General features: G+C 49.4%; 1 protein-coding gene across 1 annotated transcript in view; it reads left to right on the plus strand.

The window, feature by feature from the left end:
• The window catches only part of CACNA1A (calcium voltage-gated channel subunit alpha1 A), a 379285-nt gene that overhangs the window by 309225 nt on the left and 53350 nt on the right, over window positions 1-16710 (plus strand). Inside the window, 4 exon segments of the mRNA XM_021083710.1 lie at window positions 1978-2037; window positions 2767-2873; window positions 13667-13766; window positions 16030-16190. Of these exon segments, the coding sequence (XP_020939369.1) occupies window positions 1978-2037; window positions 2767-2873; window positions 13667-13766; window positions 16030-16190 (428 nt within the window).

Below are 16710 nucleotides of genomic sequence, written 5' to 3' on the forward strand. Positions count from 1 at the left end.
GGAATCTCACTGGGACTTTGATTTGCATTTCCCCTGTGATCAATGAGATGGAGAACCTTTTTGGATTCCACTGAGCCACTGAAAACTTCCATTTGCATAAGTCAAAAGGATCTACATATGAAATACAGTTGAACCTGATTTTTTTGGCCTTTTGATTTCCTCTTGTCTGCTTATTAAGCTATCCGGAATTTGATTCACCTGACCACCTGGTTGGCCTTTCTCCTCCCTCCTTTCCTTCCTTCTTCCTGTCCATCTGTTCATCACTTCATTTAGTGATTATTTAATGAGCTGCTGCATGTCAGGTGCTGAGCTAAACATCAAGGATTGACAAGGGACGAGACAGTCCCTGCCTTCCTAGAGCTCATGAAGCACCAGGCCTTTATCCATGCTGTACCCTCTGCCCGGTACACCTGAAACGCTCTCCCACCACCATCCCCTCAGCCTTTCCAGACCCTTCCAGCCCCTTGCACCTGCCACCCATCCCAGGAAACCAGCTAGTCTGGCCACTCTGGTCTCCCATGGCCGTGCAAGCACCCCACATGATGGGAATGGGAGTTGTGACCACACAGAGCCTAGCTCCTGAAGGACCCAGTACAGTCTCAGCTATTCATGCATTTTAGTCAGCAAACATTTCTTGAGCTGTACGCTTGGCCTTGCTCTATAAGTTGGCAATGCCAAGGGGACAGACAAACATCTGCCCTTCTGAGGTTGATATTCAAGTAGAGGAGATGAACAGAGAGATTCTTAATAACGATAGTAAGTGATTTGTCAGGAAGTAATCAGTGCCGGGGGGGCGGTGAGAGGTGGGAGAAAAGGGGTAGACTTGGTAAGGGAGATCACAGGCACCAGGAAAATGGAATTTGAAACAGGCAGCCAGGGAAGGCTGCAGTGAGAAAGGGCTATTTGAGCCAAGTCATGAACGAGGAGAGAGAAGGAATCAGGTAGAACAAGGGGAAGAGCATTCCAGGCAGAGGGAACAGCCTGTGCAAAGGCCCTGAAGTGAGAACATCCAGGGTGGCAGAAGCAAAGTAAGCAACAGGGAGTGGAATGAGGTAAGGGCAGGGAGGTGACCAGGCAGATTAGGCAGGGCCTTAGGCACCACAAAGAGGACTTTGGCTTTTACCTGGAGTGAGGTAGGAGCCACAGTTTCTTGGGGGCCGGGGGTGGCGCAGAGAGGTGCGGCCTGACTTGGGTGTTCACAAGCGCCCTCTGGTGTCCATACTCAGTAATTACAACTCTTACTTCTCCAAGGCAAATCTGCCAGAGTTGGCCCCCTGTCCTTACCATATGCTGGGCTTGCACCAGGGTCACACCAGAGGCAAACTATGACATGGACATGGCCAGGAAAGGGGCCAGAATGCAAGACATTGCCCATCCAAACAGAAACCACTAATGCTTGGTCTTTGTAATGTGGTGGGGAGGGAAAGATTCAACCAGCTCTGGTGAGCATGTAGCCACTGATTAGGGAGAGAGATAGACACCACAGTAGAGCCTGGTCCCCAGTGTCTAGAGGACTAGTCATGTTTAGGAAACCCTGTGTGGGAACAGTTTCTCACCCAGGAAACCCAGCAGGTCAAGGGCACTGGGGGATCAGGCCCATCACCAACGGAGACAGGCCTCCTTGAGCTTCCCTCTGGTCTATTTAGGGCTTGGGGCAAATAAAAAAGGCACCCTTCCCGTAGGTAAGCAAACCAGCCTAATAGAGTAACTTTCGTTGAGACTTTGCTGCCATCTGCTGGAAAATTTCATTGTCACAACATACAAGTCTGCACTGAGATAGGGTGGGAGGGGCCCTCGTGAAGTGCATGACCTGCTCGGCTGTAGGAAGCTGCAGCATTTCTTCATGTGGGTGGAGACATTTGCTCCTCGGAGACTTTGCTGGAGGCCACGCACCCCGGGGCGGGCATGACTAGGTTCATGGGGGCTACACCAGAGCAAGCCAATGATCTGCTGCCCCCTTGCTTTTCTCCCCTGCAGGTGCTGCGATATTTTGACTACGTTTTTACAGGCGTCTTTACCTTTGAGATGGTGATCAAGGTGCGTGCCAGGGCTCCATAGGATTCTGCCCTCTCAAGAATGCCACCCAGGGACAGGAGGCTCACCCCAGAAATTACAAATGCTTGCTGTGTTCGAGAAGCAGCAAGGAGTATGGTGTGACTGAAAGGAGTGAGGGAGGAGGGTGGGGAAACCAGGGCAGGGAGGTGACAGGGACCAGTCATGCAGGAACTTGAGGGCCATGAGGACTGGGACTTTTTATCCCAAATGAGGTGGGAGCCATGGAAGGGTCTGAGCAGGACTTAGGTGCTCACTGGCGCCCTCTAGCCTCCGTGAGAAGGAAAGACTTGTGGCAGGGAGCAGAGTGGTTGGGAGCCAAGAGAACTAGGAGCAGGTGATCCAGGCAGAAGAGGATGGGAACCCGCCTAAGGAAGTGGCAAAGAAGGTGGTGAAAAGTAGACAGGATTCTGGAAGGTGTGGTAGGCAGAACCAACCAGGTAGGCTGATGGATCTTGGATGAGATTAAAGGCTTTGACCTAAGAACCAGCAAGTCAGAACAATGTTCATAAGATGGGAAGGTGTCTTGGGCAAGGGCTCCTCACTCCTCCCCCAGATCCCCTAGCCACTGTCCCAGCCCTTAAGGATGAGGTGATCCCACTAGCGTCCATCCCCCCTCCTGTTGCCCCACCCCCTGAGGCTAGAAGAGTAGATGCTGCTCCCCGTGGTGGGGATAAGGGATCAGAGCGCCATCTCTTCTCCCTCTCACCATAGATGATTGACCTTGGGCTCGTCCTGCACCAGGGTGCCTACTTCCGTGACCTCTGGAACATTCTCGACTTCATAGTGGTCAGTGGGGCCCTGGTGGCCTTTGCCTTCACGTAAGTCTTCTATCAAAGACTCCTCTTGCCTCTTGGACCCCCCACTCCTGGCCCACTGGATCAAGGGATGTGTTCTTGGGGGGTGTAGAGATGGGGAGAGTGGGTTCTGGGGTGGTGGGAAGCCTACGCATGCTACCAGGAAGAGCTTCGATTGGCTTTTGCATGATGCCCACCATGGAGGAAGAAGAGAAGGGCCCCCACCTTCTACCTCCTCACACAGTCACACCACCAACCCCTGCTGTGCTGCTTTCTGTAGACTAGCCCCACCAAGACATCTCATCTTCTTTCTGCTCTCCAAGCTCTGCCCAAGTTGCTGTCTCTTTGGGGAGCCCCTAAAAAGACAATCAAGAGATGAATGTGCATGAGAATTCAGACTCCCCTCCTCCCCCACCATGCCTGAAGGCCCTGTAGTTGTAAACCTTATGACTCCCCTTGTGTGTCTCACTTCTTCTGGCAATTCTAGAACACTCTGCCCTCTGAAAGGTCATGCCTTATCATGCAGCTCCAAGATGGCACCCAAGTTGAGGGCAGTCATTCCAAAATAGCACCCCAGGGCTGAGAATAGCCATTCCAAGATGGTGCCCAAATTCTGGGGAACTGTCTCAAGATAGCAGCAGAGTTCTGGGCAGCCATTCCAGGATGGCACCCAAAGGCTTAGCAGTTATTCCAAGATGGTGCCCAAAGGCTTCAGAACCATTCCAAGATGGTGCCCAAATTCTGGGCAGCCACGTCAAGATGGTAGCTGAGTTCTGGGCAGCCATTCCAAGGTGGCATCCAAAGGCGCAGTAGCCATTCCAAGATGGTGCCCAAATTCTAGACAGCCATCCCGTGACGGCAGCTGAGTCTAGGCAGTCATTGCAAGATGGTGCCGGAATTCTGGGCAGCCACTTTAAGATGGCACCGGAGGGCTCAGTAGCCATTCCAATATGATGCCCAAGTTCTGGGTGGCTATTCCAAGATGGCATCCAAGGGCTGAGTAACTATTTGCTCTTAGGGCCCCGGTAGCAAACTTAGCAGTATATCCCTCAAGTTGTAGACAATTGGGGCAGGATGGAAAAACCTAATTGGCCCCTAATCCAGAAACAGATCTTCTTAGGGACCCTGTCTATGCCCATCACAGTGGATCATTCCCCGAAAGGAAAGTCTGAGGGATTCTGACCCACCTTACCTACAGAATGAGAAATCAGGGGCTTCCTCTGTGGCTCTGCCTCCTTCACCAACCCCCCCCCCCCGCAGCAGATCTGGAGAAGCCCTTCAGTGGCCACCTGACCAACCAATGAGGACTTGGCTTGTCAGGAGGCCAGAGTGGTGGCCCATTTCCAAGTGAAGGACTAAAGTGGGCCACTCAGATTCTCCCTGGGAGTGTAATGAGGTCGAGTTGTGTTGGAAGAACAAGAAATCTCCAGAGTTTCTGGATGCCCCTGAGCTGCTCAATGTACAATGAAGGTCAGGAGGCTGAATGTATTTCTGACTCTGGCCAGACTTCCCACTCCCTTTTTCTCTATCTTGTACTTTCTCCTCCTCCTTCTGTGTCTGCTTTCTTTCCACCCTCTCTCCTTTTCTATCTCTTTCTTTCCCTCTCCCTCCTCCCTACATCCTTCTCTCTCTCTCCCACTTTTTTAAGTAATTGAATATTTGAGTATTAGAACAACAGAAGAAGTCTTTTTTTTTTAATCAAGAAGTTTGGCTACATAATCATTAAGATGCCCTGTAGTTTAATAATAATAATAAAGTACACAGCAATTTAGAGGGGAAAGATTGTCACAGATAAGATGTCCATGGCCTTCATATAGAAAAAGCAGTTACAAATCAATAAGAAGCACTGAACCTCCATAGGTAAGTGAGCAAAGGATTTATGCAGAAATGTCACAGAAGGCTGACTAATAAAATTTTTCCAAGTGCAACCTTGTTGGAATTAGGAGACATATAAAATACAAACAAGATTGAATATGTTTCTTATCAAGTTAGCACAATTTCTTCCCCCAAAAAAAAAAGATTTTAAAAGGTACGTGAGGGAGTTCTCGCTGTGGCACAATGGGATCAGCAGCATGTCTGCAGTGCCAAGATGCAGGTTAGAGCCCTAGCCTGGCACAGTAGGTTAAAGGATCCGGCCCACTTGGGGTTTTGCATCAATGATATGAGAACGCATAGACATAGGTCACAACTGCAGCTCAGATCTGATTTCTGGCTCAGGGAACTCCATATGCCACAGGGTGGCCCAAAAAAAAAAAAAAAAAAAAAAAAAGATATATGAGAATGTAATGAAATATGCTTTTCCCTCCCTCTATCAGTTATTTGAGCGGCTCCTACAAAGAGGTCCTGAGAAAGTTTCAGCTCTAAAAAGCCAAAATGTTTTATGGCCCTCAGCATGGAGCGAATCCATCTCAAATCCCCTTCCCTCGCTCTTGTTTCTGTCTTTGTCCTTCCTTCTCTTTTCTCTGTCCTTCCCTCTCTGACTTCTTCTCCTCCCTGGGCGTGCGCAACTGGGCGCGTGCTCTCTCCCCCCCCCCCACTATCTCCCTCCTCCCTCCCTCCCCTCCCCCACTTCCTCCAGCCCTCTAGGATGACATCACCCAAATCCCTTCTAAATCAGGAAGTGACCACATCTATCTCTTCACACACCTTTGCCAGCTGTGCCCCGGTGGATGGGTTTTGCCCTCCACGAAACCACCACTGGGTGTGACAGTAAATGCAGTGTCTGCTGCCTGTCAGTTCACCCCGGCACTTTCCTTCCAGACCTCTGTGGGAGCCAAGAAGCTTCAGTGCTAAAGCCCTGTCCCACCTCCATCTCCCATTTGGCCTCACAATTTGGGGAAAGGGTGGCCTTCAAAAGACCTGAGAACAAGGCTCTCAACTGCAGTGCTTTTGCCATGATGGGCCATAGCTTCCCTGGAGCAACAATTAGGCTCAACTTTAAGCAAACCTAATCTGCAAAAACAAAATTATTTTTCCACCCGGAATCAATCAGCAAAATGACTTCTTTGTGTTTGCAAAAGAGTCTGCCACAGGGAGCTGATTGTTTTTTTAATTTTTGAGTTTTCATTTTAAATATAAAGTTATACGAGGGCATTCAAAATGAGCCTACAGCTCCCAGAAATTTGGCAGCCTATTTGCAGAGTCAATCTTTTTAACTGATTTTATGAAGTTGCTACAGGCATAAAGCCACAGCCAGTCTATGTCCTTGAAAAATCCGTTACAAATTGTTTTTTAAATTCCTTTGCAAAGAAAGGGTCTGGAAAAGGATTTAAGGCCATCCCTTTGAGTCTCAGTGAGATCATAGATCTTGCAGGAACCAATGTGTAAGATTGTGCCAGTGGGATCCTGACAAGTGTTAGGGACTCTCATGGGATTTTAGAAGAGCTGACAATCCCAGGAGCACCTTCATGTGATGGTCATAGCTATGGAAGAGGTAGACTCTGAGACTCCGCCACACCACATTCTCCCCACCTCACTGCCAAGAATCCATCTGGCACTGCCACTCTTCCTCCAGGGCAGGGCTGCAGGTCAGGCACAACTGGCTGAGCACCTTGATCAAGCCACTCCTGCATGCCCAGGAGGAAATCTGCCCCAAAGCCAGAGGAGGTACCCCCAAGCTGCTACTTTTTTCCCCAGAAATTTTCAGAATCCTCTGCCTGGCTTCAGGTTTCTAGCCTCTCTTGCCTGAGAAAGTCTCTCAGCCTGCAAGGACTTTGCTTATTGTCTTTCCTTGTTACCAGATAGATGTCACATTACCAGGGGTAGGGGATACTCTGAGAGTCTCCTGGAGTCCTTTGCTGCTTTTCTTGCTGTCCTTTTAATTCTCATTTTCTGTTCTGTTTGTCTCTCTCCTCACAGACAAGGCTGAGAACCCCAGCAGGTTTTAGATTAACCTGGTTGTTTTAGGAAAAGGTGCCTGCAAGTCTGTCTGGTTTCTTTCTAGACATGCAAGTTCTTTAACCTCTCTGTGCCTCAGTTTCTCCATCAAGGGAAGAAACTTGACTGGGAATAATGATTGTAATAGCTTCCATTTACTTAATCTGTGCAACAACCCCATGCAGGGGTTGTTTTATCACTCCCTTTTGGACATTAGGAAACTGAGGCCCAGAGAGATTATGGAGGAAAGTGAGTCTAGCAAATCTAGCAATCTGGGAGTTCCCATTGGGCTCAGTGGGTTAAGAACCTGACTAGTATCCACGAGGACTCAGGTTCAATCCCTGGCCCAGTGGGTTAAGGATCCAGAGTTGCCATGAGCTGTGATATAGTTCGCAGATGCCACTCAGATGTGGCATTGCTATGGCTGTTGTGTTGGCCGGCTGCTACAGCTCCAGTTCAACTCCTAGCCTAGGAACTTCCATATGCCACAAATGCAGCCCTAAAAAAGAAGGGGAAAAAAAGTTTAGCAATCTAAAACAAGTTTGGGTTCAACCATCAGGTTCAGGGTTGCTGCCCATCTTCCAGCCCTGAGCATGGAGACTTTCACAAGTCAGCAGAATGAGACTTGGCAGCCCACCCAGCCTGGGTTCCTGGAGGCCCCAGCAGGGTCTAGACATCCAGAGGAAGGGGGCATGAGGCTATTCCCTTCCTTGGTGAAAGGAATCTTGCTGTTCCCACCTGTTGGGTTGGAGGCAAGGATTCTGCCACAGTGCCGTGATTGTGGCCCCGTCTCGGATATGGGAAAACTATCCCTGTGGTCACTGCAGGGATGGGTCGAAGCTCTCCCCACACTTTCCACCCCTCCTGCACCTCCCCCAATCTCTGTGCGTGTGTGTATGTGTGTGTGTGTGTGCCTCATCTACTATGTTCCATGTCCATGCAACCACCGTTAACACACCATTTCACGAGTCATCCCACATGACATCATGCTCTGTGCCCATGCATCGGAGTGGTCAACTGACATTTCCCAGCAGCTGGCAGATCATGATCCTGCCTTCACTGCCAAGAGTACATCTGGTGCTGCCACTCCTCCCTCCAGGCAAGCCAGCACAGCTGCCCAGAGCACCTTGATCAAGCCACTCCTGCGTGCTCCAGAGCCCAGCTGCCAGGAAGCCAAATGAGAGAATCCCCAGGCTGCCATTTTTTAAATCCTCATCCTCAAAACAGCCCTTGGCCCTGAAGGCATTATTCTGTGCATGTGTAATGAAATGGAAAGAAGATTAGAGAGCAAGATACACAAACCTGGGTTTGAACCTAAGTGTGTTGCTTCCCATTTGTGAGTAAGACCTTGAGCAAGTCACTGTGGCTTTCTGAGCCTCAGTTTCTTCATCTGGAAAATGGACATAATGATACCACCTTCCCACAGGCAGACAGGGACGCTTTCAGAAGGTTCACGTATTATACCTAAAGTCATCCATAAAATTGGGCAGAAATCATTGTCAAAGATTCCTCAATAACCCAGAAAGGAGGGGGTTCCTGTAGTAGCTCAGTGGAAATGAACCCGACTGTATCCATGAGAATGTGGGTTCAATCCCTGGCCCCACTCAGCACGTTAAGGATCTGGCATTGCCGTGAGCTGTGGTGTAGGCCAGCAGCTGCAGCTCCGATTTAACCCCTAGCCTGGGAACTTCCATAGGCTGTGAGTATGGCCCTAAAAAGACCAAACAAAAACAAAAACAAAAACAAGACCAAAAAATGGTGGCAGGTGGAAATTTCTGTAGAGTATCTGCTTGGTCATAGGACTTCCACTATTGTAATGATGGTCAGGTTTCTCTCACCCTGATCCCTATTCATGGTTGGATATTGTAATGAAGCTGAGCCTGATGCTGAAGATGAGTTCCAGATACTGAGAGCTTTCCCCAGGCCCACATTTCCCAGAGAAAATGAGAGTTGCCCCTTAATTTCATCCCAAATTGGAACTCTTAGCCTACCTCCCTTTCCTTGCAACTTAGGGGTAAAGCCAAGGCCATAGCTACTGTGTATCAAGCATCAAATCCCAGGGTCTGTTTTACAGATGAGGACAATAATTAAGGGCAGTGCTGGGGGTCCTACCCTGGTGCCTCCAACTCCAAAGCTCACCCCCTTCAAGACATTCTAGGATTGTGGCTCAATTAGTTAAGAAGCTGACATAGTGACCGTGGGGGTGTGGGTTTGATCCCTGGCCTCGCTCAGTGGATTAAGGATCCAGTGTTGCCACAAGCTGCGGCATAGCTACAAATGCAGCTCAGATCAGGCATTGCTGTGGCTATGGTGTAGGCCAGCAGCTTCAGCTCCGATTCATCCCCTAGCCTGGGAACTTCATTATGCTGCAGGTGCAGCCCTTAAAAAAAAAAAAAAAAAGGAAAGAAAAGAAAAAAGAGACACTCTAAAACCTTCCAGCCCAGAACCGCTGGAGAAAAGACTTTTTTCTCCAGCTCTTGGCAGTGACCTTCTGTGGCGATTTAGCCTTTGGTAATTGATGACATTTTGGCTGTCCTGCTACTTGGAACTTTGGCTTTCTTGGTGCTGTTGGGCAGTGCCGGGAGCCCACCAAGGGCAGGGGATGGAATGGGGGTCTTCCAGTTGGAAGGATGGACGCCATCCAGAGCCACAAGCCTGAGGCGGCCCCTCCTGGTTCCCCGGGCGGGGCGGGAGAGCGCTCAGGTGTGTGTGCGTGTACGTGTGTGTTCTGTGTTCTTTCTTCTGAGGCCGCTTACGATCTGTCTCTCCTTCCGACGCCACCTTCACCAGGAGCAGTACACGGTAAAGTGTCTCTCTCTCTCTCTCTCTCTCTCTCTCTCAATTTCTCTCTCCGTCGTTCTGTCCTGTTCTCTGTGCCCTGATGTAGCCACATTTGGTTCTGGGCCTGTTTCTGTAGCCTTGTGTCATTGCTACCGTCTTGTTGCTGGCAGGGACCAGAGCTCTGAGGCTCCTTGACCACTACCTCTCACCGTGACTCACCGTTGGCCCAGCTCTTGGCAGAGAACATAAAGAGCATGGAGGCAAAGGGTTGGGGGTTGGCGGGTGTGTTCTCCCCATGGTCCAATTTCATAAGGCAAATGAATGGGATGGGCAGTTATCAGAGGAGAGAGTGTCCAGCCTCCCAAATGGGAAAAGGGGGAACAGTCCAAACAACCAGGGTTTGGGCTTTAAGAGGAGAAGGGAACCCCTCTGGGAGCATTTACACTCTCAGCAAAAATGATTCAGTTGTTTTCTGTGAGAACGCCTTGATCAAGCCATTCCTGCATGCTTAGGAGCCAGACTGCCAGAAACACTCTCCTCCGTATCTCAATAAATAAGATTGTTGGAGTTCCCATCATGGCTCAGCAGTTAACAAACCCAACTAGCATCCATGAGAACATGGGTTTGATCCCTGACCTCACTCAGTGGGTTAAGGATCTGGCATTACCATGAGCTATGATGTAGGTCACAGACATGGCTCAGATCCCACATTGCTGTTGTTCTGGTGTAGGCTGGCAGCTATAGCTCTGATTGGACCCCTAGCCTGGGAACCTCCATATGCCATGGGTGCAGCCCTAAAAAGTAAAAAAAAATTAAAAAATAAACAGGATTGTTTTTCAGCCTCTCCCAAGGGAGAAGTGCTTCCTGGGAGAAGGACCACACATACACACACGCACACACATGCGCGCGCGCGCGCGCGCACAGTGGCCTTGGAGTCCTTTTTAGACAAGCAGATGTGCCCCAGGAACATGTTCCCAAATGTCAGTGGTTTGGCACAACAAGGTTTTCGCCAGTTCCACGTACAACCTAGAGGTCCACTTGCTTGATGTTTTTTCCACCAGCACATAGTCTATGCTTCATTTTAGTTTTGCTGGAGTCATCCCCTTAAAACCGGCGTTGTTAACCTCAGGCTGGCAAAAGTGAGTCCAACGAGAATGACATGGTTGCACTGCAAGTTGTTGCATTAGAGCTGGGCTCATTGTTAAAAGGGAAATTAGTGTTGGAGAGGGATGAAGGGCCTATTAACACATACCAGAGGAGTTCCCATCGTGGCGCAGCGGAAACGAATCCAGCTAGGAACCATGAGGTTGCGGATTTGATCCCTGGCCTCATTTGGCGGGTTAAGGATCCGGTGTTGCCATGAGCTGTGGTGTAGGCCGAAGATGCTGCTCGGATCTGGCAATGCTGCGGCCATGCTGTAGGCTGGCAGCTGTAGCTCCGATTAGACCCCGGGCCTGGGAACCTCCATATGCCTTGGGTGCGGCCTAAAAAACTAAACACACACACACACACACACACACACACACACACACACACACACCCCAGAGACTTCCTCTCTGACCATATCAGAAAGCCTGAAAGATAACTTGAAGGAGACCTAGCTGTTTCACTAGTTATTGAATTGTGTTTGTGTTCCACCTAAAAGTATCTCAGTGATTCTCCTGATGTGTATCTCACACTTTAGGGGCAGAGCCTTGAGATAATAATGATAACTCTGGTTTAGAAAAGAAAAAACATGTTCAAACTCCTGACTCCTGCAGCATGGCTGTGCCTGGCAGCCTGAAGTCCAGATCTCTTTTTTTCTTTGAAAAATGAGAGGAACCCTAAAGAAGCAAATGTCACAGTTCCCCTTTGTGGCTCAGCAGGTTAAGAACCTGACATATTGTCCATGAGGATATGGGTCCAATCCCTGGCCTCACTCAGTGGGTTAAGGATCCAGCATTGCCACAAGCTGTGGTGTAGGTTGCAGAGGCGGCTGGATCCAGTGTTGTGGCTGTGGCGTAGGCTGGCAGCTGCAGCTCTAATTCAACCTCTAGCCTGGAAACTTCCATATGCCGCAGGAGCAGCCATAAAAATAAAAATTAAAAAAAAAAAGCAAATGGGGAGTTCCCGTCGTGGCGCAGTGGTTAACGAATCCGACTAGGAACCATGAGGTTGCGGGTTCGGTCCCTGCCCTTGCTCAGTGGGTTAACGATCCGGCGTTGCCGTGAGCTGTGGTGTAGGTTGCAGACGCAGCTCGGATCCCGTGTTGCTGTGGCTCTGGCGTAGGCCGGTGGCTACAGCTCCGATTCAACCCCTAGCCTGGGAACCTCCATATGCCGCGGGAGCGGCCCAAGAAATAGCAACAATAACAACAACAACAACAACAACAACAAAGACAAAAGACAAAAAAAAAAAAAAAGCAAATGTCACAAAGGATGTTTTTGCACCTGGCTACCCAGGCACACCCCGGTGGGTATCTCTGGGGAAACTCTACTCATGACCTAGGAGATAACTGTAGGGAGACGTTTGCTAAGTGACCCCCAGAGAACTCTGATCTGATTCACTGTGTGAATCCTGAGACTACACACCAGGTGCATGGTGGGGGTGGAGATAAGAACCAAGATTAGAAAGTTCCTATCGTGGCTTAGTGGTTAATAAATCTGACTAGGAACCACAAGGTTGAAGGTTCCATCCCTGGCCTTGCTCAGTGGGTTAAGGATCCGGTGTTGCTGTGAGCTGTGGCATAGGTCACAGACACAGCTCAGATCCTGCATTGCTGTGGCTGTAGTGTAGGTGGGGGCTACAGCTCCTATTAGACCTCTAGCCTGGGAACCTCCATATGCCACGGGTGCGGCCCTAGAAAAGACAAAAAAAAAAAAAAAAAAAAAAAGATTAAAGGGGAAACGAGCACATGGTTTCTTTTGCCTTTTGAGCAATTTTCTGTCTAAAGCCAGAAGCCAAGGACAGAATCAAAGGAAATTCTGAAACAGCACTGGGGTCTGGCAGCACCCAGAGGTAGTCAGGGGAGGCCATGGGATGAAAAAACATTTACCTTGGGCTTTGAATGTTGCGTAGTTCTGGGAATGGAGAAGTGGAGGGAAGGGCATTTCTAGCCACAGGAACAGAAATACAAGAGTGTGGCTGGAGTTTGGGGGTATGTAGTAATCAATGGGAATGCAGAGGGCAAGGTAAGTTGAATCAGATTTTGAAAAGCCTTGAATGCCGAGCTAGGAGTTTGCACTTCTCAGAATTCAGATGCTCCAGGAGGATATGGAGTGGGAGAGTAACAGTATTGTTGGTTGGGGCCACTGTGTACTAAACAAGATGGAAGAAGACACGGGGAGTCAGGGAGGGGAAGGTGGGAGGCAGATAATGGGGGTCTGACCTATGATGGTGGCCAAAGACGGATGGTGGAGGTGTTGAGGAGGTGCTGACCCGTTGGGGAAGAGGATGGAGAATGGGACGCTGAACGTGACTCTCAGGTTTCTGCTGTGGGCAGCCGGGTGGGTGGTGAATTCCATTCATGGCAAGTCTTGGATGGGCACCATGGTTGGCAGAGGGTGTCATGGCATTTCCAGGGTCTGCAGTGCTAAGACTCAGCCCAGTAGACCCTGAACTGGAGCTCTATGTACCAATCTAACAAAGATGGGCTGAAAGACCCCGAAAAAAAGGAGGCAGTCCTCCCATAATGGCATCTGATGGCCTGGTTCCTTCTGCTCCTGTGGACTCAGGGAGTAGTGGGGAAGAGGGGTAGGGTGAGGGAGTCCTGGTTTAAGGGTCACTTTAAGTATTTCCTGGATCCAGTTGGAAGAGGGGGTCAGGGAATCCCATTTTCTAAAAGCTCTCTATGACCCCCTCCAAAGAGAGCACAAAAGGCACAGCCAACTCTCTGGTGCTGGATATGAGGGCTGCCCAGTGCAGCGGCTCAGGCACAGCCAGGTGAGGGGGGCCCTCAACAAACCCCAAGGACCACAAAAGGTGATTCCCTCACCAGCTCTTGAGCCCAGGTATAGCAGAGAGCTGACTACTCTTCTCTAGCAAGGGCAGGGATATGCCAAGCTCACCCCAGATTCCTAAACCTGGAAGGTTGCGGTCACGTGGATCTGTGGGCCACCCACCACCCAGCCTGACCTTGGCCCCCTCTCTTCCCTTCTCCCCATCCTAACATCCCTCCACAGTGGCAATAGCAAAGGAAAGGACATCAACACGATTAAGTCCCTCAGAGTCCTCCGGGTGCTACGACCTCTTAAAACCATCAAGCGGTTGCCAAAGCTCAAGGTGAGATTGGGGTATGTGGGAGGTCTATCAGGGTTGCCATGTACAGTTGACCAGGTTGCACACTGCTCAAGAACACTCCATTGAAAGGAATGCTGCTAACACCACAGCCATAATTTGTGAATATAGTTATTACTGCAACTTTCCAGCAGATGGCAGTAAAGTGAGTTAATTGAACAAAATCTATTATGATACTTTTCCATCAGATGAAATGTCTCATGCAAAGTCAGGATCCCTTTTCCTAAGTCCCATGAGGGCATTATGTAGATAAAACAGGGCATAACCCTAATCTAAGAATAGGAAACTAGGTTTCTGGTCCCACGTAATCTTCAACTCTTCACCCAGTTGTTCTAGGCTCCAGTATCTCCTGTTCCAAAATAGCATGAGCCAACATTTCCCAAAAGCTTGTCATTCAAAAAAAAAAAAAAAGAAGTAAGTGAAACCTAGTCATTTGAACAACACTTTTCAGTTTATCCTCCATCTGAAAGCATATTATCTCTTACTTAATATGTTTCTTTAAGTCAAGTCACTTTATTTTTTTTATGTTAGTGGGATTTTTTTTTAAAGGAAATGCTATATCAACTTTCTCATGTTGGAAAAACAGAGCACACCATTAATAGAAGGTAAAACGAATTATCTTTTCCAAAAAAATAAAATAACTGTTATTAAAATCTAATCAAAGGGCATTCCCATTGTGGCTTAGCAGGTTACAAACCCGACTAGTATCCATGAGGATTCGGGTTTGACCTCTGGCCTCTCTCAGTGGGTTAAGGATCCAGCATTGCTGTGACTGTGGTGTAGGCCGGCAGCTGCAGCTCTAATTTGGCCCCTAGCCCGGGAACTCCCCTATCAGCCCTAAAAAGAAAAAAGAAAAAAAAAAGTATCAATGTTAGATGTTAACATAGTAGCAACAAAGGAAAATGCTGTTCTTCACTCAAAAGAACTGGAGAGGGAATAATTCTGCCACCATGCAACTCAATGTTGCTTGGTGTTGGGCTCCTGTAGGACCTAAAAGTATGTCTGATGTCACTGGTGGTGTGTCCCTCCCCTGTGATTTAGGAGAGAATGATTCTAACGCCCCTCTTTCATTGGCAAATACTCAGAAAAGAAACGTGGCTGCCCTCTGGATACCAAAGCTAGCTTGTGTTGAAATCCAACAGCGTAATCGGTTCAGTGGCCCTTCCCTGTTTTCTGGGTCACAGCCCCCTTTCAAAGCCCCACAAAAGCTACGCACTCCCTCCCCCCCAGGGAAAGCTGGCCAAACTAGAGTGTAATTCCAGTAGGATAATCCTTAATGCCTACTTGTATTTAAGCATGGTGGAGTTCCCGCTTGGGCATAGTGGGTTCATTTTCCACCTTGTCTCTGTGGAGGCATGGGTTTGATCCCCAGCCCGGCACAGTGGGTTAAGGATCCAGCATTGCTGCAGCTCTGGCTCAGATTCAGTCCCTGGCCGAATACCTCGGGAGAGGCAGGAAAAAAAAAAAAACAAAACAGAATGAGGTGGGGGATGTTCCAGGCTGGCTGGGACCCCTGCCTTCTCTGGGGGATGATAGATTCCATCTTACCCAGGGCAGAATCTCCAGGGCACATGAAGTCAACTCTCAAATCCAGAACACCCCCAAGTGATCAGTGGTCAAAAGGGAAGAGACCAGACCACTCCAGAAGATGGGGAAGGGGAGTGACATGAGGCAGGGCACAGAATGAATAGGAAATGCCCTTTCCATCGAGGACCTTTCCTCTTGCCCTGAAGAGCCATGAGCTTAACCTGGGAGAAGCTCTGAGAAGTGGCCCCATTTCCCAGGGGTTGAAATTGGGGGTTTTCAATGCATAGAAACTTAGAATTGGGAGAGTTCCTACTGTGGCTCAGCGGTAACAAACCCGACTAGTATCCATGAGGATGCGGGTTCAATCCCTGGCTGCGTTCAGTGGGTTTAGGATCTGGCGTTGCCGTGCGCTGTGGTGTAGGTCACAGACATGGCTCGGACTCTGCATGGCTATGGCTATAGTGTAGGCCAGCATCTGCAGCTCCGATTTAACCCCTAGTCTGGGAACTTCCATGTGCCGTAGGTGAGGCTAAAAAGAAAAACTCAGAATTGGGTCTAGCCCCAACATGTACTTCTCTGAACCTGGCCCTGACTGGGTAACCTGGCTCTTGTCTTAGCCTGTACCGTGGGAATGAAGACAGTGCTTTGGTATTATGGGCTGCTGATGATGCAGGAGGCTAGGCAGGTTCCCAGCCTCTCACGCCGTCTCTCCACCCACCAGGCTGTGTTTGACTGTGTGGTGAACTCACTCAAGAATGTCTTCAACATCCTTATCGTCTACATGCTGTTCATGTTCATCTTTGCCGTGGTGGCCGTGCAGCTCTTCAAGGGCAAGTTCTTCCACTGTACGGATGAGTCCAAGGAGTTTGAGAAAGACTGTCGGTGAGGCTCTACTCTCCTAGGTGTCCCCATCGGGGGCTGGCAGGTTGCGGGGGGAAGGGGGGTGGTGGCCAGAAGCACCCGTGTCTCGGGCTTGGAAACAGGTGCTGGAATTCCCTGGTAGTCTAGCAGTTAAGGAAGGATCCAGCGTTGTCACTTTGTCACTGCTGTGGCTCTGGCCACTGCCGTGACTCAGATTCGATCTCTGGCCTGGGAACTTCTGCATACCTCGAGCAAGGCCAAAAAAAAAACAAAAGAGAAAACTGAGGTGCTGGGCATTGAGGGTGACCAACTTGCAGCCAAGCTTGGATCTGGAGTTGAAAGAAAAACAGTTTTGGAATGTGAGTCTCTGCCCCGTGGCTGCAGGATGACTGAGTCAGAGCTGCCATATTTTGGGGGCATTTATCACAAACTCTGTATGTGCATCATCTCTTTATATTTTACTGCCCATCCCTCCACGCCCCCAGCAGCCTCCACGGCCTCCTGGCTGGTCTCCCTCTGGCCTCTTTCACCCAGTTACTGT

This window comes from Sus scrofa, chromosome 2 (assembly GCF_000003025.6).
Source record: "Sus scrofa isolate TJ Tabasco breed Duroc chromosome 2, Sscrofa11.1, whole genome shotgun sequence".
In the NCBI taxonomy this organism is placed as follows: domain Eukaryota; kingdom Metazoa; phylum Chordata; class Mammalia; order Artiodactyla; family Suidae; genus Sus; species Sus scrofa.